Raw genomic sequence first — 27,043 nt, forward strand, 5'->3', positions numbered from 1 at the left:
GAAACAGTAACATCCAAGACAAATTTAAAATGGCAACTTGATCACATTTATTTAAATGAAGACAGTTTAACTGACTTACGGATAGGAAGTGAGGCAGTTTGTGATATTTCTAATGCTGTTTTCCTGGTGTATAAAATTTATTTTAAAGGCCGGGCGGTGGTGGCGCACGCCTTTAATCCCAGCACTCGGGAGGCAGAGGCAGGCGGATCTCTGAGTTCGAGGCCGGGCTGGACTGATAGCCTCCAAAAACAATACAGAGAAACCTGCCTCGTAAAAACCAAAAAAAAAAATTATTTTAAAATATGGACCATTTCTCCTTGGATGTAGCCTTTTAAGTAATTGGATAAAGTATACAGCATACAGGTGTCACTGAGCACAAAGTATTCTGCTTAATGGTTGTGGTATGGGTCTTAATTTCATAACTCAATGGGGTTGACAGCTCAGGAGAAAATCAAGATGAACAGGGAAGAACCAAGTCAGATAATGTCTAGGAAAAACTGGGAGCTTTTGTGGCTTTCTGTTGTTTTGTTCTTTGTTTTGTTTTTTGTTTCTTTTCCCTTTAGAAAAATCACACACACACACACACACACACACACACACACACACAGAAAGAAAACTTGTGTCTTTCACTTTTAAAGGGGTTTCATACACTCTTTTGCACAAGTTTGAGGCAATTGATTTTCTACCTCACTTGAAGCAGAAAGGACCCAGAAGGAGAGGATGAAGAAGGCAGATGAAATGAAACAGCCCAGGCTGAGGCATTTGAAAGGGCTGAATGGAGAGACCCGACAGTTGCTGTGTCTTGCAACCTATGGCTCAAACAACAGCAAGCGCGTTTTATCTTGCAGAGTTCCTCTGTGGCCAGCATTTGGAGACTGACGGCCCCTCCAAGCGTAGGGGCTCAGGAGCCTCGTTTGTCCTGGCAGCCGTTCACTGGTGGCATGTGGCCCAGTCGCACAGCAGGCAAGCTGCTGCTGGCTGTCCATGTGTAAGAGTAAAGGGCCGATCATCCAAAAGAGCCCCTGAGGTCCTTGTGACACAGTGACTAACCTTCCTCAAAGAAAGTGATCTTCAAGCAAAAGAGCAGCTGTCCTTTCCTTCTTTTTTTTTCTGTTTTCCTTGTGATTTCAGACTCAGAATTCACAGAGCAATGCATATGCAACGTCCTGTCTACCACTCACACAGATAGGTCTTATTAGCTCTGTGGAGTATAAAGCAACAAATACTAGATGGCACTGTTTAGTGAGTATCGTGTTGGAGACACTGCCACAGGGGAGTGTGACAAAGAAAGAGACACCCCATTCATGCATGCATGTCTCCGCAATAGGAGAGGGTGTGCCTTCAGTCACGTAGGGATTCAGTGTGAACAGGTCATCCTGAGAGCGCCTCAGGTGAGACAGAAGGTGAGGAATGCTGATATAGCAGCAGATGTGACTTTAAACACAGTACAGCTTGTGTATCTAACTGTGCCCTCGTTGTAATAATCTCTTTTGTAGTATGGAAATGGAACTAAATTGCATTAAGGTATGTTTCTCTCAGAAATCTTAACCATGATTTGCCATCAGTGAATCAGAAGTCACGCTCCTTCATTTCTCCAGAAACAAAACAAAACCAAAAAAAAGCACTGCACAAATATTGTTACTGCAGTGATTATGTTCTGATTTCAAGAGCTCTCATGTCTTCCAGGAGAGGTGTGAAAATGGGAGTACTGCATCATGAAGATTTGATCCGCTCTGTTTAACAGATGTGTGCACTCTAACATTTTAGCCACATTTGGTGACAAGTGACAGTAGATTGTATGTTTTTCCTAGTTTCATGTCTGCTGGTGTGATAAGGACTCCAGACAAATGCAACTCAGTGAAAAAACTGGTTTACTTCAGCTTCCAGTTCTAGATCACAGTTCCCAGTTCTAGATCACAGTTCTTCATTGAAGGAAGTCATGTCAGGAACATAACTGCAAGCCCCTTTACTATTCCACACAGAACTACCTCCTCCAAGAACTCAATTCACAGCTATGGAAAATGAACCACGAAAGATACTGGATGTAGGCTCACATGGTTTTGCTTAACTAGCTTTCATATACATCCCAAATCTACCTCTTCTTAGAATGGAACTGTCGACAGTGGGCTGGTCTTCCTACATCAGTTAACAATCTAGACAATCACCCATAGATATGCTGCCCACAGCTAGGGTGATCTAGGCAACTCCTCAGTTGCTTCCTGAATATGTTAGTCTAACATTGTTGACAAAAAATGAAAAGCAGATGGAGTTTTTAAAATTAAAAGTGTTCAGTTTTATGATGTCCCCATTTTATTTTGATAATTAAAATGAAAGCAGCAAATGTCTCCTTAACATTTGTTATGAGTCAGGTATCATTGTTAGTACCTTACATATCAAATTATTTGTGCCCTACAACCACCCTTTTATTCTAGTTTTATAGATAGCAAAATAAAATTTATACTGGGTAGAAACGGACTTTGATGCATAAATTTATAGTTAATCACCATGTAGATATCAACTCCAGCTGACTCAAAGTTAGCATCCATTATCAATGACTGATATTCTCCACACCAGGGGGGCTAGAAAATGGAAAAGACACATGTAGAAACCCAAATACATGTCAGTAATTGAGGTACCAATATGAGGCATGTTAGTCTGTGTAGCTTGGTATTTTTTACTCTTTGATCTTTTGGAGCCCACCACCCAGCTCTCAAATAAATACACAGAGACTTATTCTTTCTTATGAGTGCCTGGTCTTATATTGATGTATTTCTAGCCAGCTTTTCTTAACTTAAATTATCAAATCTACCTTTTGCCTCTGGGCTTTTACCTTTCTCTATTTCTGTATATCTTTTCTTCCCTTCTTACTCCATGTCCAGCTATGTGGCTGGGTTTCTGGTCCCTGGCATCTTCTTCTCCTCCTTTTCTCCGTCTTCTTTTTCTAGTCTTCTTCTCTTCCTATTTATTCTCTCTGCCTACCAGCCCTGCCTGTTTCTCCTGGATAGCTATCAGCTGTTCAGCTCTTTATTAGACCAATCAGGTGTCTAACCAGGCAGGCAAAGTAACACAGCTTCCTAGAGTTAAACAAATGCAACATAAAAGAATATAACACATCTTTGCATTAAATAAATGTTCCAGAGCCTTAAGGAATATAACACATCTTTAACATTCCACAATAGGTTTGCCTTATTTCTTGTAAGGTTCAGAGCAACTAGCTGGTCAAGAACAGAATGGTAGATCAGGATATCTTATTGGTAATTGTGAGCATACATGTGTAGGTTCTGAATTGGAGTAGGAATAATAGGCATCTGGTTTTATGTAGAATATAGTTGATAGGATTTCCTTGTGGATTATAGGTTGTATATGAAATGGAAACTATTTGGTCAACAGCTGATAGGATGGAACATACATCAGTAGAAAGCAAAAACTGTTGATTAGGACAGGCTTGAGAGAAAAGGTCAGGATATAGAAAATAGGCCATCTGAAAACCAGAATTTGGTGGGAAGGGGTGAGTATGAACTAGTACACTAATCCAGGCATTGACATTATCTAGAAAACTTGCTTGGCTATGTAGAAGGATTCAGTTGAAATTCAACAGCTCAGTCCTAAAGCCCTACAAATTAAGAAGTTTGGAAAGAATAATAGAGGCTTTCCAGTGAAGTGTGAGTTAAGATGACAACTCAGAGAGTCATTTGTCTGGAAGCCAAAGAAAGCTGATAGTTCAAAAGGTGACTGGAAATCCATGACAAATCTTATCAAGAGATCAAGTCATGTGGGAATGAATAACTGACCGTTGGATTTAGCTACTCACAGGCCATTGGTTAAATGATGAAAGCTACTTTTGAACAGGAGAGAGGTGCCTAATTGAAATGAATCTAAGAAGTAAATTGAAGGCAGTAAAGGAAGACAACCCTTCCTAGGAATTTCAGTGTAAAGGAACAAGCAACAATTGGTACATGCAGTTTATGTGAATACTTCCAAGTTTAATGACTGATTTTCGTAAATATTTGTTTTACTCCTACTGTTTGAATACACTGCATATAGCTATAACAATTAAAGACATTATTACCCTAAATAAGGGACTTAAATTTAAAACAATGAACTTTACAGCATATTGCATAGAAAGGGTGCAGATAGCCAGGCTACAGGATCAGGGGCATATTTAGAAAATGAGGTATGTGAGGTGGTATCAGAACTGAACCTTTGGACCTATGCCTTATGTTAATATTCTCAGTAAAATGTTATGAAATCTGTGAGAGAAACAAAATTGTGCTATTTTTGTTTCAAAATAAATTCTTTATAGTATTTTTCTTTAATGCCTTTTGAGCTTTGTTTTCTGGATCATACTTAGTTACTGAATTCAGGTATTTTGATGTGTTTTGAAAACATGAATAAGTGCTACATAAGGTTGCATATGTACCTTGCTTGATTCGTCATTGACAAAGAACAACCCCATAAGTAAAGGGAAACTCAACACTCATATGCTAGCTAATATGCTTGGAAAATTTGTACCCTCCTCTATCAAATTCACAAGTTAAAAACGTTTGAGCCAAAGTCATAATTTTCAGGGCATTATTGTAGCTTGAATGTGAAATGCCCACTGTAGGCTCATGTGTTTGAACACATGGTCCCCCAACTGGTGGTGTTATTTGTAGACCTTTAGGTGGTAAAGCCTTACTGGAAGAGGTGCATCGGGGGGAAGGTCTCGAGGTCTTGTAGCCTGGCTCTACTCCATGTTTTGTCTGCTTCCTCTGTACGGATGCAGCTGCTTCCTAACTCAGCCCAACCTCATACATCTGCTGTCATGTCTTCTCCACCATGGTGGATAATACCCATGGCAGACTGTGAGCCACAGCAAACTATTTTTTTCCTCTCTCTTACAGTGTTTTACCACAGCAACAGAAGTACATACAGAAATAGTGAGATCATAAGGATAGATCATAAGTAGAGTTAGGGATTTTTTTAAAGAAATCCTGAGATGTTCCCTGCTATTTTCATACCTAAGGACTAAGAAGATGCCACATATAAACTAGATAGTGAGTCCCAGCCAGCCTAAGACAGCGAGAACTTGAATCTTAGAATTCCCATATGGAAGAAATATGAGAATTACCTCATCAATATTTGTGAATCACAAGTTTTTACTATTTTATTATAAAAACTAATACACTTCTTTTTCTTTAATTAGAGAACTCACCATTCATTCTGTTTTTTAGATAATAAAGTTTGATGGTCATGCTGGATTTTTAAGATAAAGTTGTCTTTTTAACCTTCTTGAAGACTACTAACTATAACCATAGGTATTACTAACATTGATGAAAAGAAAATCATCCCTCCTACTTCATCTAATAACGACACTGCCTGGAAATTTTCATATGAGAAAACAGCCCTCTTCAATAGCATTTTTCTCTTGTCCTTATACTCCATCCCCCTTCCAGTCTTAAGGATATGTAGCGTTTGAGATGACAAAAAAGAGAGCATGTTGTGGCGTGCTGGTAAGCATAGACTGAGCATGTTTGCTCTTAGAGTCCCTGTGGGGGGCAGATGTCTACTGCAGGAGACTGTGCACCCTGCATAGTGAGGAAGGTGGGGCAGTGAACAGGAAGAGCAAAATGGAAACAGATGACTCAGTGTTGACATCCCATCACTCCCTTTGCAACTGTCATAAAAGTCTGGGGAGCAGAGTCAGTGGACTTAATAGCTGAGCATGGATTAAATTATCCCTACCAGTGAGAATATAAAGGTCCTATGTTATTGTAATCCTAGACCATTTATATTGAGAACTCCAGGAAATAAGAGGTACATTGAAGGCATGCTACCAGTTATGAAATGTCAGAAATTCTTGCAACTTTTCCAGTTGATGAAGAAAGAACAATGCATATAGCATTAATTTATTAAATATCTGTAAGTTTTACAGAATGGAGAAGTGATCTTCTTAAGATACCTTAATGGAAGCATTCTAACGCAAATGTTTCCTTTTGCTAATGTTTTGCATTAGTTTCATGATGAGTAATCACTTTCTTTTAAAAACATACTGTGGAATGTCAGCCCATGCTTGAATGAAACCTCAGACAGAAAAGCAAAGATAAATCAGCATTCATAGTTTAAATGCCTAAATCGCTGTTCTTGGAACACTTACTGTGCCATAATCAAGTCCTGAAATGATTTGATAAGAGGACCATATAATTTCCATTTTATATAATAGATGTCTACACAACATACACTTTAAAGTGTGGTTTGAGCACTGTTGACAGGATATTTGTGAATATTGGTGAGTGCAGTTTTGTTCTAGCATTTAATCAGATGAACATTGTCTAGGTAATGCTGAGGTTCTTATGAGTCCTTTCCGTCCATCTGAACCTTCCCTCCCATACTTCCAAGACACCTCCCCATCTCTCCCTGCTCAAATTTTGAAGTAATTTTTTCAAAATTATTGACACATTTTCATCAATACTTTTTCCATTTAAGCAATTTCCAAGTCAGATATTTATTAAACACATAAAGGTATTCTTCCTCTGTGCTGTTAATTCAGCCAGCAAAATGAAAGCAGGCATTCATATTATTTTTAGAGTAACAACATGAACCTGTTTGCCAGGTGAAATATAGCAACAAAATGCTGGATTTCATGGCACGGATAAAGATGGTAGCAGTTGAAAGGAAGTCATCTCTCAGTGCTAAGTGGGAATCATGAGATCCCATACAAAGCAGGGCTTCCTTCCTTTGTGACTTCTCTTAAGGTTGGGAGGATCGTGGGAGCCCAGAAGAACGTGGCCATCCTGACCAGGCTCAGCATCACATGAAAGGGCACTCAGTGAAGGACATTTGGAAAGTTATAGCCCTCACACTGGCTCATAATGCCCTTCCATGCAGCCCATCCTGTCTCCCGCCGTTATAACTGCTTTCTCCTAGAGTAAATATCCTTAGGAGTCAGTGCTTACAATACAATGCCTTTGGAATGGTGAAGAAAAAGCTTCCAACACTTTAGTGTGACAGCACTTAGCAGGTTCTCTCCTCCAATTCCAATAAAAGGGAAGCACAGAGACAGGGTGAAACATGAAAAATAGCATAAATGCTGGTTTGAGGGAAAATAAAAAGCATGTAGATTTCATCAGTTTTAATTTTGAAATAGTCTAGATTTAGGGGACTAGTAGAGGAAGGGACCTTCTTTTTGAATAAATGACGTAAACTAACTGGCATTAGGAAGGCACTCTTTTTATATGTAAATATGTTCGTTTTTTATTTTAAACTTTTATTTATTTTACATACCAGCTACAGTTTTCCCTCCCTCCTCTCCTCCCATTTCTTCCACCCACAAGAAGGAGCTCTTTTTTTTTTTAATCATTTAGTGTTAACTGTTCAACGAGAGAGTAAGGTTAATTCATTTCAGAAGACATATAATGTCAGCCTGACTTTACCACATAATCTCCAGAGCAAAAAACAAATACAGGTTGCCAATTTGGAAACATATCTCTAAAATGTTCTGGTTGTAAAAATATTAAACAAAAATGTCAAAGTTATGTACAGTGTATGTGGCTATATCTCTGTGTGTGTGTGTGTGTGTGTGTGTTTCTAAAAATGTATTTTAATACTGATTCAATTTCAATACAGGCCATTTAGTTCAACCTTCTACCCTTATGTTTTGAATTTTGTATCCGTAAAGGAAAATAAAGGAGTCTCGCGAGTCCTCCAGCTATGAGGTTTTGCAAATGTGAGTTGTTTAGGTGGACCATTTGTTATGGAGCTGCTTTCTGTTACACGATCACTGTCATTATGAAAGTATACCAGCCCCAGGCTGTGTGCATAGAGCAACAGCTACTTCCGGTGCACACAATGTGGATACTTCAGGTACTTCTAGTGCACACAGTGTGGATCTTTTACCTTCTTCTGGTGCACAGAGTGTGAATCCTTTTCCTTCTTCTGGTGCACACAGTGTGGATTCTTCACCTTCCTCTGGTGCACACAGTGTGGATCCATTAGTTTCTTCTGGTGCACATGGTGCAGATCCATTAGTTACTTCTAGTGCACACAGTGTGGATTCTTCACCTTCTTCTGGTGCACACAGTGTGAATCCTTCAACTTCTTCTGGTGCAGACAGTGTATATGCTATCTTCCTCATTGAAGTTTTTCATGCAGGCTATTTACTTTCTGGCAGTATTTGCTAATACAATTTAAAGTGCCTGGACAGAGTGGCAAAAGATGACAAGCTAGAGGTTGACCTTGTGTTTAAGCAGTGCTCAGGAATGTTCCATTCATCCTAGGTCCAGTGGCTTACTTGCAGTGTATACAGCAGTTAGGAAAGGGTGCGTTCTTAGCATTAAGAGAAATGTAATGAATGACTGTTTTGTGAGCCCCCAGTCTCATCTGCCCCTGGAATCTTTTATATCCGCTAGAAAGGTCATTATGTTCTTCCTGTGTTCCACGTTTTGTGACCTTGTCCATTTGCTATACATTTGCATTTTGTAAGGCTTATAACTAAGATATTCTAAAACATTCTTGTGCAAATGTTGACATAGTTGCTAAGGCTTTAGAGATATAAACTGAATTAAGATGGCTTCATATTTAGTACTTGTAGATGACAAAATCTAGGGTGAACTTTAATAGTTTCTTTCAATTACACCTCCCTCCTGGCAGTAAAGAAGCACAGTACAGAATGTAATGGGAATGGTCTCTTAGCTCTCAGTAGGTAACTATCTGTGCGCGCGTGCGTGCGTGCGTGCGTGCGTGTGTGTGTGTGTGTGTGTGTGCGTGTGTATTGCTCCATCTTAGAATTATAATCTAGGGAAAATGATCACATGATACTGTCTGTCCTTAGCATGATCTTAAGCATGATTTCCAGTACATGTACCATGCAACATCTTTGCTGCCTTTCACTGGATTACAGTTTCAACCACATTAAAGACACCACATATGTTCAAATAACCGAAACTGAAAAGGCAAAGCATGATTGATTTTTGTTCCTTCTTCGCTGTATAAAACTGCTTTTGACTTCAAAGAGTTATCTTAGCTGAGAACAGAGGATGGAGCAGGAACCTGAGTGGTGATTCATGGGAGTATATGGAAGTGAATGATTAGTTCATGTGCCTCTGGTCTTCGGTGATGCTATAAATCCTGCAGGGGTTCTTTAACGTCAGGCTGGATGCCTGCCTCTGTCAAACCTCATATAGACTAGCATATATTATAAACTGAGAAATCTAGGGAATGAGCAAAAGTCCCTTTACCCAGTCATTCATTTTTTTAGAGACGTCACATTGACATGCCGATAGAGGATGAAAACGTAATGCTGCTCTCTTTTGGCCATAAAAGTTAAATTTGCATATTTATAAACACCAAGGCCCTTCACATATGGCAAAAGACGCTTTTAAAGCAAAAGACAAAATGCTAATTGATGATAGTCTAAGATCTATCTGTCTCCAAACTTGTTTATTCCCAAAGTGAAAATGTTAAGGTGCCTGGATTCTTAGAATAACAAGAAAGGCCGCAAATACCCTGCAAAGTCGAGGAGAGCGGCCTCCAGCTGCGCTGCTTAAATCAGCGATTTTACAGCAGTGCTTCTCTCCCCAGGATAGTAAAGCTTAACATGTATATGTGCTGTTTCCTTTTGTGTTACATGTTGGGAGCTGAAGGATCTCCTCCCAGGGAGTTAATATCCACCAGCTGAAAAAATTAATTTCTTTCCTTCATCATCCTTCACTAGGTTTCTAGAATACCAAACATACGACGTATTTAGCTGGCTTCTACCAAGACATAAAGCAGTCCAAGCACAAGACAGAAGAGTCATTAAAAGTAAGGCTGACTATAAACACATTGAAAATAAGGCCCACCCATACTGTGGGGATTCCACCTTGATAAGACGTGGGAAGCCGCCCTCATTGTCAGAAATGCTAGGGGGCCCAAAAGTCAGGGCCTCCAAGCAGACTGCAACCCTCTGTCTCCCTCCCAGCAGCCTCGAGTCCTGTGTCTAACTACTGTGTGCCAAAAGGGTGTTGCCCCTCTGAGTGTGTGGCATTTCTCCCATGGCGGCCCTAGATGTGCAGCCTAAAACAGGAAACTGAGCCAGGCTCAACCTTCATGGAATGCCACCAGATCACGTCCTTCTGAAGCCAAAAGAACCGAGCATCTCCGCCACCCTTTCTGCTGGCAGCTGCAAACATTATAAATGAAACACCTTCACCTGTCTCAGGATCTGTCAAAATGTGCAGTGTGTGGTGTTCGGAATGTCCATTTGCATTATATTCTGAATGCGTATCTTCAGAGAGAATTGTTTTGCTTTGGAGAATAGAAGGGAGGAGGGAAACAAATGTGCAGAAAACTAGCCCGTCTCAGTCACGTTAAGGGAATAACTGTTACAGAGCAGTAAAGACGTACCATGCCTTACGGAACGTTAAAGGCTTTGCGAGGTGTAACCAGAACCAGTTGTAACGGCAGCTGAGGTGTGACTCCTGCTCCCTTTGGGGAGCACTGCTCATCAAGTGTAGGTTTCAGACCTGGCATCCTGATGGGGGGAGATCTGAAGGGTTGCTGTAAGACATTTTGAAAACTTACCACTTTCTTACCTGTAGAGAAGATTTATAACTGAGGGCATTCAGCGGAATACATGCAGTCCCCAGCCCCCATGCACACACATGTACTGCCTGCAGTGTGCCACTCACCGTACCTTCATGCGGTTCCTTTTTATCAAGTGTGGAACTAGTGTTGACTCATTATTAGCACCTGAAGTGTTTATGCAGAGATATGGCTCTGATGCTTGCACGGAAGTCCACAAATGAGCAAACTGTGTTCTTATACAACCCAGGACCACTTGCCAGAGGTAGCTCCACTCACAATAGGCTGAGCCCTCCCTCTTAATCATTGATCCAAAAGATTACTTCACGCCTTGTCCTTCAGACTCATTTCTGCCCCTCAGGCATGCTGTCTGTCCCACAATCAACCCGTGCTTCTGCGTACGTAAGTGTCTCCTGCATGGTTTCTCGTCTTTCCTCTCAACAGCAGACACCCAGTTCAAAATGTATTGTTCCTTAAAATAATTTGTTTGATCATAGTTAGGCCTTTCCTGATTGAATATTGAAATAAAACATTCCCAATTGGTTCAGTACTTTCTGTGGCTGTGTTAAAACACTAACCTAAACCAACTTGGGGCAGAAAGGGTTTATTTGGCTTACAGTTTACAGATATCACTGAAGGGAAGCCAAGGCAGGAAACTGAAGGCAGGAACTGAAACAGAGGCTATGGGGGAATTCTGCTTACTGGCTTGCTCAGCTAACTTTCTTATTCTGCCAAAGATCACTTGCCTACTACCCACAGTGGAATGAGCTCTCTTACTTAATCATTAATCAAGAAAGTGCCCCCAGAAACATGTCCACGGGCTAGTCTGATGGTGACAGTTCCTTGGTTGAGGTTCCCTCTTCCCAGGCGACTGTACTTTGTCTCAAGTTGACAAAAACCTCACCAGTCCACCTATGTGTACATTGTGAGGATCCCAGTGATGGACACAGGAGACAGGCAACCCCTTGTAGAGCTTATGTTGAATTTTGAATGTTAGACACCTAACTGTCAGGTAAGTAAAGATTCTATTTGGGAAATAATCTTGTACATGTAATTAGGCAAATGTTTGTTTTTGAGCCTGGAACTCACTGTCACAAAAGGCTTCATCTTCAGTGGGTACAATGGATAGTGTGTTTAGAATTGGAAGGTGTAAGGAATAATACTTTATCTGTGTGACTCTGGATATATTTAACCAGTTTATTAACTGTAAAACTCATAATTGCAGTTAGCTGATACAAAGAAAGCTCTTAGGACTTAATCAGCATTAGTCAATTCTTAAGACTAAAATATGTGCTGAGTTACTTTGTGGTTAGCATTGTGATAAGCTGCATTGGGTGTTAGTTGGCTCCTGGCGTGTTGCAGATTTCCCCTCTCTTTCCACTTCTTCATGCTCGCTCTTCTCCTCCAGGGAAAGCACAGGCTACGTGTAGACACTGGAATGGAAGGCAGCTGGTGTGGCCTTATTCCTGTTGGACAGCATTGCAGCCAGGTGACAACAACGGGCCTGAAGTGGAACCTCAGTGAGTAAAAAAACCCTTCTAGAAAGGGAGGGCTTTCCTCTTCCATTCTCAAGAGGGTGTGTGTTTGTTTTACTCAGAGATGGCTTTGAAAGCATGAGCCTCCTCTGGGTCAGCCTCCTGCTCACAGGCATCTGCACCACGCCGGGCAGTTTTCATCCCTCAATGTCTTTGATGTTCACATAAGTAACCCAAGGATGAACTGACAGGCTGTTTTCAGCACTCCCTGTGCTATTGTCAATTCCCACAGCCACCATCTGAGCCGTTCATTTCCTGTGGTGTTGTGTTGCTTGGAGCCTTAGGAGGGATCCTCCTAATTTTGACTCATTTTCTTGGTGACTCATGATGGCCCAGCATCTCCTCCATAAGCTATATGGAACATTTGTATTATCTTCTTGGAGAAAATAGTGTGAACGCCTTTGCTCTTCTACTAGTCCAGCTGTCCACTTTGTCCTGGGGGTGAGTCCTTCGCATGCTTTAGTTATGAGTCCTTCATCAGATGTGCGGCCTACAGATGTTTTCGTAGAATTCTTGGCTTGCATTTTTATTTCCTAAAACTTAGCTCACTAAATGAATTCTAATGAAGTCGGTTTTTTCTTTTATGTTTCATGCCTCTTGATGCCGTGTCTGTGATGTCCAGGAACATCACTTTATGTACAGGAACTATTCTTTTTACTTCTTAGAAGTAGTTAAAGTTCTGAACTTGCAAGTAGTTTTCATAGTCAAGCCTTTGAGCTCTCACAGCTTAGCTTATGCTGTTGAATATTAAAATGTTTTCCAAAAATTAGGAGCTGCATTAAGCTACTCAAAAAACTTCCTGACTTGAAAAAAAACATAATGTGGGATCTGTTTATTGAATAAATGTTGCTGCATCCTTCAAAAACAAGGAAAAGAAAAAAAACTGCCAGGCATGGAGTCACTCAGCCATGATTAACCACAATCCATCTCAGGCTGTATAAGAAATACGTACAACCATGTCATTCTTTTCTAACATGTTTACCCTCGAAATAGTTTGAAGATAAAAAGATTATTTTTAAGCCCTTTCTATGAGTCAGTGATGAAACAATTAGGAAAACTGGAACTGCTTTGAAATACATCTAGAGACTTGTCAGTTTGAAAAAATAGCAGGTCTCCTCCCTGCACCTAAGTGTGTGATGACTTTGAAGCTGTTCAGCCGAAGCTGACATGAGCTCCCATTAGAAGTCTTTGGAAAACATTGCAACCTAAATCAACTGTTTTAGTACGGGTATTCCCCATTACTTACAAGGATCTGAAGTAGACAGCAGTAAGCCCTCTCCTAGATCGGGTTGTGACCACATTTTCCTGGGCTGGCACCAGGAAGGATAAAACACCATGCCAAAGGACAGATGGGGGAGAGGCCCAGCATGCTTGTCCTGGTGGTAATGGGAATCATAGGTCCAAGTGTAGCTCCCCTGAGCTCTTCAGAACACATTTCATCCTCTGGTTCCCACGGCACTGTGTACATGCTGATTCTGAAGAATACTATTCTCTGAGAAGAGTGTAATGTTTGATCTTGCCTAAATGCAATATACCCTTGTCCATTTGTTTAGTTATAGGCTGCTTTGAGTTTTAAAATAATTGTTTCCTCTACATATTTATGATAATAAGTGAAAGCCTGCTGGGTGGATGGGGCACATCTGTAATCCCTAGCATTCAGGCGTCTGAGGCAGGATGATTGCCACCAGTTTGGGGCCAGACTGGACTGACTAACTAACTAACTAACTATTATCAGGCTAGTTAGAGTGCCTCAAAATACATTCAATACCCAGAAACTTCTAAGCGACTACAAAGATTCAGACTTGAAAGTATCTTTCAAGAAAATTCTTGTTCTAGGAGCTCCTAACATGGGTTGTATTTAAAAGCAACAAAATAAATATGATGGTGCATGTTGTCTATAGAGATGTAGGCTGGTTTTATTCACAGACGCCCCTGTTTTACTCAGTTCCACGCTCTGATGGGTCGCCATTGTTCTGTCACAGCTGCAAAGTAGGCTCCAGCTCTGAGAAAAAGGAAAGATCTGCAGTAGCTTAGTCTTTAGTCCCTCTTGCATCAGCCAGAAAAAGCAACTTCTTTTCTGGCTACCTGCCACCCCATAGTCCCAAGGAGTAGTTGCATTGCTTGACAGCAAGATATCCACATGCATTGAATCAAGTCTTGCACAAGAATTGCTTAGACTCCATACCCTAGGAGAGAAAGCTATTTCAAAGGTCGTTGAACCTTGGCCTTCACTGCAAGCCCCATGTTTCCCTGTGCTGTGTTATCGTAGTGGACTCTATTGCAGGAGATTTGTTCACACCGAGATTTCCAATAAAGTCAAACATTGAATCAGAGGGTAGAGTCAACATTCATCTGGCAAGGATTAACCATACAGTTTTTGGTAGACCCAGAATAGGATAGAGAGATGCAGAAAGGATTAGGAAGGGGCTTAGATTTGTGGCCTTTTTCAATCCTGGAAGCATGGAAAAGCTGAGTCAGCTGATCATTTTTCCATCGCTCTGTGAATCTGTCGATTTTTACCCTAACATCTGACTCCTGGGTTTTCTTTAATAATAGAACAATAAAAGTAATCACTCAGGACTTTGCTCTTGAGTACACAAGTCCCCTGTTCCCAAATGTAAATCACTATGATGAACTAGCACATCAGTGATACGTCTCTATGGCCTCTGCTGGTGATCATGGTGATTTTTGTTTTATTGGCAACTTCCACTTCCATTTTTTGCCCCTTCTACCTCATTTGTCCTGGAGCTGCTCATTCATGGAATTTTGTCAATCCCTGATCATCTTACCTGTGTCTATACCACTGAAGACAAAGTCAGCCTTTCCTCAGCAAACACTAGCTATTGTTCCTTAGGGAGAGTAGGGCTCATGAGCCCCAGTCCTCTGCTTGATGAGATGTTGACATCCGGTGCTAGTCCTGCCTCCACCCACCCGGAGAGGGAGTGTCTCAGACCCGCCTGCACCCACCCTGAGACCCATCGGAGTATTGGACCTGCTTGCACCCACCGGATTAGAATCTTGGACCTGTACCCACCAAGACAGGAAGAGACCCCACCTGTACCTAGTGGAAGAAGGGATGGGAAGATGACAATTTAAGAACACATTCAACAACAGAAAAAACAATATGACGCCACCAGAGTCTAGGGACTCTACACCAGCAAGACCTGAACATCTCAACACAGATGAAGCAGAAGAGAACAACCTTAAAAACAACTTCATGAAGATGTAGAGACCCTAAAACAGGAAATAAAAAAATCCTTTAAAGAAATGGGAGAAAAAATAAACAAAAAATTCAAGACATAGGGGAAAAGACAAACCAAAAATTGCAAGAAACAATTAAACAGTGCAAGTTTTGAAAACTGAAATAGAGACAATAAAAACTCACAGTCTGAGGGAATGCTGGAATTAGAAAAGCTGGGTAAATGACCAGGAACTACAAATATAAGCATAACCAACAGAATACAAGAGTTGGAAGAGAGAATCTCAGGCATTGAAGATACACTAGGAGAAAGATATTCATCAAAGAAAATCTTAGTTCAACAAATCCCTAACACAAAATAACCAGGAAATATGAGACACAGTGAAAAGGCCAAACCTAAGAATAGTAGGTATAGAAGAAGGTTAAGAAACCCAACTCAAAAGTGCAGAAAACATATTCAACAAAATCATAGAAGAAAACTTTCCCAACCTAAAGAAGGACATGCCAATGAAAGTACAAGAAGTTTACAGAACACCAAATGGAGTATACCACAAAAAAAAAGTTCCTTCAACATAATAATCAAAACACCAAACATATAGAATAAAGAAAGAATATTAAGAGCAGCAAAGGAAGAAAAGGTCCAGGTAACATATTAAGGCAAGCCTATCAGAATTACACCTGGCTTGTCCATGGAAACTCTGAAAGACAGAAGTTTCTGGATAGATTTTCTTAAAAAACTAAGAGACCATGGATGCCAGCCCAGACTACTATAACTGGCAAAGCTTTCAATCACTATACATGAAGAAAACTAGATATTCCATGAAAAAACAGATTTAAGCAATACATATCCACTAATCCAGCCCTACAGAAAATACTGGAAGGAAAACTCCAACCTAAGGAAGTTAGCTACACTCCCAAAAACATAAGCAATAGATAATCCAAACTTTACCAAAAGACAAAAGAAAAAGTGGGATAAATCCACACACAATACCACCAGTAACAACAACAAATCCAAAACAAACAAGAATTAGCAGTCAGTATTCCTTAATTTTCCTCAGTATTAATGGTCTTAACGCTCCTATAAATTGACACAGGCTAACAGAATGGATACAAAGGACAGAATCCATCCTTCTTCTGCATACAAGAAACACAACTTCAAAGGCAGATGTTACCTCAGAGTCTTGGGTTGCAAGAATATTTTCCAATCCAGTGGACCCAAGAAACAACCTGATGTAGCTATTCTAATATTGAATAAATTAGACTTCAAAGAAAAATCAATCGAAAGAGATGAAGAAAGTCATTTCATATTCATCACAGGAAAAATCCATCGGATGAAGTCTCAATTCTGAACATCTATGCCCTAAATACAAAGGCACCCACATTAGCTAAAACTTAAATCACACATAAAACCTCACATATTTATAGTGGGAGACTTCAACACCCCACTCTCACCACTAGACAGGACCACCAGACAGAAACTTAACAAAGAAATAAAGGAACTAACAGAAGTTATGACTCAATTTGGATTAACAGACATCTATAGAACATTCCATCCAAACACAAAAGAATGTACCTTCTTCTCAGTGTAACATGGAACCTGCTCAAAAATCGATCACCTACTTGGCAACATAGCAAGCCTCAACGGATACCAAAAGAAAAAAATGGAAAAATCCCCTGTATTGCATGCTTTAAAGTTCGAATTTAACAACAACACAAATTGCAGAAATTCTACAAATTCATGGAAATTGAACAATGCCCAGTTGCACCATTCCTGGGTCAAGGAAGAAATCAAGAAATCAGAGACTTTCTAGAATTCAATGAAAATGAAGGCACAACATACCCAAACTTATGGGACACTTTGAAAGCAGTACTGAGAGGAAAGTTCATAGCACTAAGTGCCCAGGTGAAGAAACTGGAGAATAGTCACACTAGAGAATTAGCAGTACAACTAAAAGCTCTAGAACAAAAATAAGCAAACTCTCATGGTAGGAGTAGACACCAGAAAATATTCAAATTGAGGGCTGAAATCAATAAAGTAGAAACTAGGAAAACAATAAAAAGAATCAGTGTAACAAAGAGTTGGTTCTTCTTTGAGAAAATCAACAAGATAGACAAACCTTTATCCAAACAAACCAAAAGTCAGAGAGAGAACATGCAAATTAACAAAATCAGAAATGAAAGGGGAACATAAAAACAGACACTGAGGAAATCCAGAGAACCATCAAGTCATACTTTGAAAACCTGCACTCCTCAAAATTCAAAAATCTGAAGGAAATGGACAATTTTCTGGATAGATATCACTTACAAAAATTAAATCAAGAACAGATAGCCAATTTAAATTGACCTATAGTCTCTAATGAAATAGAAGCAGAAGCAATCATCAAAAGTCTCCCAACCAAAAAAAAAATTCCTCAGGGCCAGATGGTTTCAGTGCAGAATCCTACCAAAAATTCAAACAAGAGATAATATCAATTCTGTTCAAAGTGTTCCACACAATAGAAGCAGAAGGTTAATTGCCAAATTCTTCTTACAAGGCTACAATTACCTTGGTACCCAAGCCACACAAAGACACGACTAAGAAAGAGAACTACAGACCAATCTCACTCATGAACATTGATGCAAAAATACACAATAAAATACTAGCAAATCAAATCCAAGAACACATCAGAAAAATCATCCACCGTAATCAGGTAGGCTTCATCCCAGGGATGCAGGGATGGTTCAGCATACAAAAATCTATCAATGTAATCCACCATATAAACAAGCTGCAAAAGAAAAACTGCATAATCATCTCACTAGATGCTGAAAAAGCCTTTGACAAAATCCAACACCCCTTCATGATGAAGGTCTTGGTGAGATCAGGGATAAAAGAAACATAACTAAACATAACAAAAGCAATATACAGTAAACCAACAGCTAACATCAAACTAAATGGAGAGAAACTCAACACGATTCCTCTAAAATCAGGAATAGGACAAAGCTGTCTCCATATCTCTTCAACATTGTACTTGAAGTCCTAGCTAGAGCATTAAGACAACAAAGGGAGATCAAGGGGATACAAATTGAAAAGGAAGAAGTCTAACTTTCAGTATTTGCAGATGATATGATAGTTCATATAAGTGACCCGAAAAACTCTACCAGGGAACTCCTACAGCATAGTGGCAGGATACAAGATTAACTCAAAAAAAATCAATAGTCCTACTATATACAGACAATAAATGGGCTGAGAAAGCAGACCAATGGAATCGAATTGAAAATCCGGGTATTAACCCACACACGTACGAACATCTGATCTTTGACAAAGAAGCTAAAAATATACAATGGAATAAAGAAAGCATCTTCAACAAATGGTGCTGGCATAATTGGAGACTGGCATGTAGAAGAATGCGGATCGATCCATGTTTATCGCCATGCACAAAACTTAAGTCCAAATGGATCAAAGACCTCAACATAAATCCAGCCACACTGAACCTCTTAGAAGAGAAAGTGGGTGGTACCCTTGAACGAATTGGTACAGGAGACAGCTTCCTGAACATAACACCAGTAGCACAGACAGTGAGATCAACAATTAATAAATGGGACCTCCTGAAACTGAGAAGCTTCTGTAAGGCAAAGGACACAGTCAGCAAGACAAAAAGGCAGCCCACAGAATGGGAAAAAATATTCACTAATCCCACATCTGACAGAGGGTTGATCTCCAAAATTTACAAAGAACTCAAGAAGCAAGTCTCCAAAACAGCAAAGGACCCAATTAAGAAGTGGGCTGCAGAACTAAATAGAGAGTTTTCAATAGAGGAGTCTAAAATGGCTGAGAGGCACTTGAGAAAGTGCTCAACATCCTTAGCCATCCGGGAAATGCAAATCAAAGCAACTCTGAGATACCATCTCACTCCTGTCAGAATGGCTAAAATCAAAAACACCAATGACAATTTATGCTGGAGAGGATGCGGTGAAAGGGGGACACTCCTCCATTGCTGGTGGGAGTGCCAACTGGTTCAGCCACTTTGGAAAGCAGTATGGAGATTCCTCAGAAAAATGGGAATAAACCTACCACAAGACCCAGCAACTCCACTCTTAGGCATATATCCAAAAGATGCCCATTCATATAACAAAGATGTCTGTTCCACTATGTTCATAGCAGCTTTATTTGTAATAGCCAGAACTTGGAAGCAACCTAGATGTCCCTCACCCGAAGAGTGGATAGAGAAAATGTGGTACATCTACACAATGGAGTACTATTCAGCAGAAAAAAATAATGGAATCATGAGATTCGCAGGCAAATGGATGACACTAGAAGAAACCATCCTGAGTGAGGTAACCCAGTCACAAAAAGAGAAACATGGCATGTACTCTCTCATATATGGATTTTAGACATAGATCTGGGGAGTGCCAGCCTACAATCCTATGGCCAGAGAGTCTGGGAAACAGAAACTTCATTTAGTGGCTGGTTAAGTACTGAGCTGGACTCAAGAAAGCCAGTATCAGAGAGGGAGGACTGATGATCAAAGGGATTAAGACTGGGCTGGTTTAACCCCCAGAAACAGCTGACCAGACAAAGGTTAACTCTTGAATCCCAGGCATCAGCCTGGGAATCCAGCATGGGATTCATCAAGACCCCCCTGAATCTGGGTGTCAGTGAGGAGGCCTAGGTAATCTATTGAGCCTTGGACAGCAGATCAGTACCCATCCCAAGTATACACACGGACTCTGGACTCCCATAGAACAATGTGAGGTGCACTCTCACCCTGAACTCTTGGGGAAGGGTCTAGGCCCTTCCCTATATGAAATGACAGACTATGGACACCCCCATGGAGGGCCTCACCCTGGGGGAATGAGGGGATAACGGGGGGGGGCACGGGAGGAGGGGAGGGAAAGGGAGAGGTACCTGGAACTGACTTGTGAAGCAACCTTGTTTCTTATCTAAATTTAAAATGGAAAATAAAAAAAATAATAATAATAATAATAATAAAGAAAAAAAAGAAAAAAAAAGAAATCAGAGAAACATCACCCTTTACAATAGCCACAAACAATATAAAATATCTTGAGCTAATAGTAACCAAACAAATGAAAGACCTGTATAGAAAGAACTTTAAGTCTTTAAAGAAAGGAATTAAGGAAGATACCAGAAAATTGAAAGTTCTCCCATGTTTTTGGATAGTTAGGATCAACACAGTAAAAATAGCAATCTTGCCAAAAGAAATCTACACTCAATGCAACACCCATCAAAATCCCAGCACAATTCTTCACAAACCTTGGAAGAATAATACTCAACTTTATATGGAAAAACAGAAGACCCAGGATAGCCAAAGCAACCCGGTACAATAAACGAACTTCCAGAGGCATCACCATCCCTGACTTAAAACTCTATTATAGCATTATAGTCCTGAAAACAGCTTGGTATTGGCACAAAAATAGACAGGTAGACCAATGGAATCAATTCAAAACCCTGATATTAACCCACAAGCCTATGAACACCTGAATTTTGACAAAGAGGCTAAAATTATACAATGGAAAAAAGAAAGCATCTTCAGCAAATGGTGCTGGATGCTGGCATGTAGAAGACTGCAGGTAGATCCATATCTATTACCATGTACAAAATTTAAGTCCAAATGGATCAAAGACTTCAACATAAATCCAGCCACACTGAAGCTCTTAAAAGAAAAAGTAGGAAGTTCTCTTAAATGAATTGATCCAGGAGACAGCTTCCTGAACGTAACACCAGTAGCACAGACACTGGGATAACAACTAATAAATGGGACCTCCTGAAACTGAGAAGCTTCTGTAAGGCAAAGGACACAGTCAACAAGGCAAAAACGGCAGCCCACAGAATGGGAAAAGATATTCATCAATACCACATCTGACAGAGGGCTGATTTATACAATATACAAAGAACTCAAGAAGCTAGTAACAAAAACACCAAATAATCCAATTAAAAAATGGTGTACAGAACTAAATAGAGAATTCTCAATAGAGAAATCTAAAATGGCTGAGAGACACTTAAGAAAGTGCTCAAAAACCTTAGCCATCAGGAAATGAAAACAACTCTGAGATACCATCTTACTCCTGTCAGAATGGCTAAAATTAAAAACACCAATGACAGTTTATCCTGTAGAGGATATGGAGCAAGGGGAGCACTCCTCCACTGCTGGTAGGAGTGCTATACATACAGCCACTTTGGAAATCAGTGTGTAGGTTCCTCAGGAAGAAGCCATCGGTAACCCAGTCACAAAAAGACAAACATGGTATGTACTCACTCATATGTGGATTTTGGACATAGAACAAAGGATTACCAGCTTACAATCCACACAGTCAGAGAAGCTAGGAAACAAGAGGACCCTAAGAGAAACATGCACGGTCCCTCATAGATGGGAAAAAGAACAAGATCTCCTGAGCTAATTGGGAGCTTGGGGGGAGGAGAGATGGAGTTAGGAGATGGAGAAGAGGAGTGGAGAGAAGGACATGAGGAGTATTGAACCAGGGGAGGAATAGAGGAGAGTAAGAAAAGAGATACCATAATAGAGGGAGCCATTATAGGTTTAAAGAGAAATCTGGCACTAAGGAAATGTCCAGAGATCTACAAGAATGACCCCCAACTAACTAACAAACAATCTTAGCAATAGTGGAGAGGCAACCTTAAATGTTATTCTCCTAGAATGAGATTGATAACTACCAGTAGTTGATGAAAGCAGAAGCACACTCCCACAGCTAAACATTGAGCTGAACTCCTGGAATCCAGTTGTAGAGAGGGAGGAGTGATGAGCAAAGGGGTCAAGACCAGGCTAGAGAAACCCACAGAAACAACTGACCTGAACAAGGGGGAGTTCATGGGCCCCAGACTGATAGCTGAAAAACCACCATAGGACCGACCCAGAACATGAATGTCAGTTAGGCAGCCTGGGCAGTCTATGGGACCTCTGGCAGTGGATCAGCATTCATCCCTAGTATAATAATGGACTTTTGGAGCCCATTCTTCATAGAGGGATACTCTTCTCAGCATAGACACACAGTGGAGGTCCTAGGCCCTGCTCCAAATGATATGACAGACTTAGTCTAGAGGCGCAAACACGGTGTTCAGGTCACTTTTTCTCTAATGCTGACTCGAGCTAACCCCTTTTAAGAGATCTTTGATGATATTAGAATCACCTAGATAACCCAGGTCTTTATCACCTCAAGGTTTTTAACTTCCTCACACCCGCCTAAGCAATACAGGCTCAGGATCTAGAGATTGTAAGTGAACATTGAGAACAGAGTGTCAGCTCAACTGGACATACTAAGTTTTCATCAATGGACTTAATAATGCTGTCCAGTAACATCTTTACTACAGATGGATGCCACTGCATTTTCATAGTGACTCTGAATATAGGCATGAAGATTATTCATATTCTTGAGAAAATACATATCACTGTTGTCATTCATTATGGCTTTTGGGCACTAGTGGTGAAGACTAAGGGTAAAAGAACTGACCTGGTGGACATGTTCCATTTGGTGAGAGTCACAACTCCCGTTCAGCCTGATTACTGTGACCCAAGGATCACACTCAGGTTCAGTTAAAGGTATAATCTAAGAATACTTGGAAAACATAAGGAATCCATTAGGCCAAAGCTGTAGCTCCACCCACAGGTGGATTTAACCATTCTCTTATTAGCCATGTCTCTTGTTTGTGGTCCTTGTCAGCCTTAGAGGCTGTTCCCATGGGAGACGCTGGTGCTTTCTAACTCAATGGAGGCAGCAATCCGAGGCGATTGCGTGAAAAAGCTCGAGACAGAAGGCTTGGCTGTCCCTTGCTAATCTGACGGACATATGTCATTAGAGTCTCAGGAAATGGTATTTGCTCCGTACATCCCATGCACACCTTGAAGCTACCTGTGAGCTGTTTATGCCGTTGTCACTTTGTTCCTGCCCCTTCCACATGGGCACACTTGTACCATGACATGAGCTTGGATTCTCTTATCAAGTATGCAGATTTTGTCTGCCAGGTGCAGTAGATAACAAAATTTTCACTTTTGATGAATTCTGAAATTGACATTTTAGAAGGATTATACTCATGTAAATCAACATTTTCCGTATACCTTGTATACTGATTTTATTTGTCAAAAATAAATAAATAGAACTGATTTTGACAAATTTCTTAGTTATTAAACTCTAAATCATCCCGAAAGGTTTCCAAATACTGTGTTTATAAGCAAAATTATCTTTTCAAGCATGTAAGACTAATGACATGCACAGTATCACAAATAGTACTGAGTATATACACACCTGTACATGCCCACAAGTTTCACTGACATGGTTCCAGTCCTGTCTTGTGTTTTAGAATTTGAAGCAGACATAAATTATTTTTCTTCTTTGAGACCTTACCCTTTTGTGGTTCTGCTGAGAACACAAAGAACCAACAATAATTTACTGTATGTCATAGCCGTCCTGTTTTATTTCTAGAAAACACCCAAGAGCCTGACAACATATTTTGTGGTGGTTGTTTCTGGCCATTTAAATATGAAAACAATTAGCAGCCTATTTGTAGAGAATATGACAGATGGGAGTTTATGTGTATGCCAACTTTTCACTGACCTGTGTTCAGGAACACTATTATAACTCAAGTTCACCCCCCGCCGTGTCTAACTGAGGTGAGTTCCCAGTGTTTATGTGGGCAGCTTGACTGATGAGTATGGCTTCAGTGGAAGCTCAAGAGTCCCTTTTGATTTTCTCTCCTCCACGTTTCATTTTTGCACTGATTCAGATGTGGGTCCTGTGCATTCAGCCATCCAGTTAATATACCCAGACAAGAAAGCAATAACTCTAGTGATTACATGAATTGTAGAGAAAGAATCAAGGAGTGTTGTGAATAAACTTTTACTGTGGGAACAGCACACCGGGTATAATTTTCTTCTGGGCTCAAATAATAACACTCTATATTCTGAATAGCTCTTTCACATATGCTGGCCTGTCCTTTCTCTAAACTCAATCATATAACTCAGGCTTCATATTAATGTGGAGGGGATGTCATTATCACTTTATAGGTGAAAAATTAAGACACACACTACTGAATGGATCATTCAAGTTCATATTTTCTAACTTCATCCTTTGTGTACATGGGTGAATTAATCACTGGTCATTAGCTTATGCATTTCTTTAAGTTTTGGATTTTATGAAAGAACCTATATCAAAGTCCTTTCTCAAGATGAATTTTCCCCTAAATTGGGCAAACTAAAAGCAAAGAAGACAGAGAGCAAACACTTTAGCATTGAAAATCATGTTAAGCATCACCTAGGATATTCATTCCAAGAGCTGAACTACTAACACATAGGCAGCACTCTGTGGATTGCATTCTAATTTGCATGTAACTTAGCTTCACAGTGACACCTCATTTCAGGAATGATTATAAACTAAATGTTGTCATTTATCACGCTTCTCAGGGAAACAGTAGCAAAAAATCAAGGGGAAAAAGATGCATTCAGCATTCATGATGGGAACTAACCTGTTCAAGAAGGGTTTTGTAGCTAGGATGGTTTGGCTGCAGGTGGCTCTCAGCAGGGAGCTGCTGCTATGTTCCCTAGGTTGTTTGGAGGTCAAATTGCCACAAAACGGTGGGGAGGGGGACCTGAAAACATTTGAACAACTCTAGGCTTAAATAAAAAGTGGGAAGTGAGGAGTACTAGTCCTGCAAGCTTAAAAGAAAGCAGAGAGAGAGACAGAGACAGAGAGACAGAGAGAGAGACAGAGACAGACAGAGAGAGATCATGCAGGAACACTTGCACCTATATACTTGCATGCATGCATCCAAAGTTTATAGTGAAGTAAATATTTCTATAATCACAGAATGCATTTTGCTATATTTCATGCAGTAATCAAGCTACAGATTACATACAGAGCAGATGAATTCCTAAGCTAGTGGAATACAGCAAAGAATTGTGCAGAACTCTCTTTCCTCCCCAGACAAGAAAGTCTAATTAAACCAACTAAAGAAATCAATGACCTCTGACTTTGAGATTATGAAGTAGGCAAGAAGACAGTTTTTCAATGCTTCAAACCTGCTGACAAAATACTTATCTGAAGATCATTGTTTAAAATAACTTGCTGTCTCTGTTATTCCTACCCTGAGTCTTCCTCGGAATGTAGTAGGAAGAAGGAATCATGTAGCCGTTTACCTCAGTTACTGGTATGAAGAAAAAGGCAACAGGGCTGAGTTCTGACACCAGCACCAGTGACTTGGACAGTACCGGTCCATCACATGGGTTCTTGCCACACAGAGAACCACTAGGTGACTACGAGGGCTTCCTTCATTCTGAGAACTGGTAAGCCCACGAGAAGGGACGCACCCAGATAATAAAAGCCAGGAGCTCGATTTTCTAAGGCAGCATCCCTCTCCCGGTGTCCTGTGTGGTAGCAGTGAGAAGTTCCAGAGAAGCTGAGACAACTATAGAAGTTGGGGACTTCTATGTGACAGCTGCCGGTCTGCACCCCGCAGAGATCTGCCTGCCTCTGCCTCCAAAGTGCTGGGGTTAGAGGTGTGGTTGTTGCTTTTTTACCAGATAAGAAATGATAAGAAATTTTACTTACCTATTTATAAAATTACTAACTTAGATTGGGGATGGTGACGCAAGCCTCTAATCCCAGTACTCAGGAGGTGAGGACAGGTGGATCTCTGAGTTCAAGGTCAGCCTCCTTTACAGAGCAAGTTCCAGGACAGGCTACAAAGCTACAAAGAGAAACTCTGTCTCGAAAAAAAAAAGGAGAAAGAAAGGAAGGAAAAGCAAATTACTAACTTGCAAAGGACAAGTGACATGCCTTCCTCAAAGAGAAATGAGTTTTGGCTAGTTTTACTTTGGCATACAATTAGGAAAGGTAAAAGATGAGACCTGTCTTGCCTCCACTGGCTTGTGTCTTATCAAAGGCCAGTTCTCTATGAGGACAAAGGTAGTCTAGTTTCTACTACATCACATGGTATATGCTCATTACAATGGGAACTAAGTCATAAAACTCATTAGAACTAGTACAAAACTTGTGTATGGCGGGAGATCTGGCTTTTTGCTTGTAGGCCGACGAGAATAAAGACTGAGATGGCCCTGGTAGTCTTCTCCTCCCCATTTGATGCTCCTGCGATCATAATGTGAATATAAATAGTCATCTCCTTCTTCACCATCCACTGATGTGTGAAATGAGTAAGGGAGCTATTTCAAAATCTATTTCATCTCTTGCATTATTCTTTGTATTTTATGTTAATTGGTATAAATGTACTGTTGTGTTCTGTCCTCCCAGGAGCCTGTTAAAACATTTGATATTCAGCATGGTATGTGTCCCCCCACCCCATACCACGTAATTCCATCCCTGGTACTGCTAGAATATGTTTTCCCTTTAACGGCTCCACTAGTTTCAAGTCCATTTAAAATTAAACCATTCACTGATGATGGTGCTCCTTATCAAGTGAAGCATTTTCTTTCTTTTGAATTCTTAGTCCATGCCACTTTTCAGAATCTGTGACATCTGTTGTCATCCTCCATACATGCTTCCTGTTCCTTTTCCAGAGTGTAGTCTCCTTTGATCGGATGCCTGTATTGGTCTCCTCCTAGTTGTCTACATTGATGCCATGCCTAACTCAGGTAATTAACAACATGTTTAAATGAGCAAGTGCATTTTACCTACATGAATTCTATCATGAGACAAAGTCAGTGTCGCTGTGGCAAAAAGTAATGAAGCAGGAGCTCATTACCAAAAACCACAAAAGCAATTAGGATAGTGAGGGATGGGTTGAATTCTAAGTGTGGAAATTCTTAAA

The 27,043-nt window shown here is 40.3% G+C and overlaps 1 protein-coding gene and 1 long non-coding RNA gene across 10 annotated transcripts in view; one reads left to right on the forward strand and one right to left on the reverse strand.

Annotated features, from left to right (window-relative positions):
* Positions 1 to 27,043, forward strand: part of Tpk1 (thiamin pyrophosphokinase 1) — a 312,826-nt gene that overhangs the window by 224,229 nt on the left and 61,554 nt on the right. For all 9 annotated transcript variants that reach the window (XM_040740432.1, XM_040740434.1, XM_040740430.1 and 6 more), the window contains one exon: positions 11,948 to 12,059. In XM_040740432.1, coding sequence (XP_040596366.1) covers positions 11,948 to 12,059 — 112 coding nt within the window. The remainder of the gene's footprint in view (positions 1 to 11,947; positions 12,060 to 27,043) is intronic.
* The window catches only part of LOC121137758, a 316,737-nt gene that overhangs the window by 98,698 nt on the left and 190,996 nt on the right, over positions 1 to 27,043 (reverse strand). The window lies entirely within an intron of this gene.

This window comes from Mesocricetus auratus, unplaced genomic scaffold (genome assembly GCF_017639785.1).
Source record: "Mesocricetus auratus isolate SY011 unplaced genomic scaffold, BCM_Maur_2.0 Super-Scaffold_100694, whole genome shotgun sequence".
Lineage (NCBI taxonomy): Eukaryota > Metazoa > Chordata > Mammalia > Rodentia > Cricetidae > Mesocricetus > Mesocricetus auratus.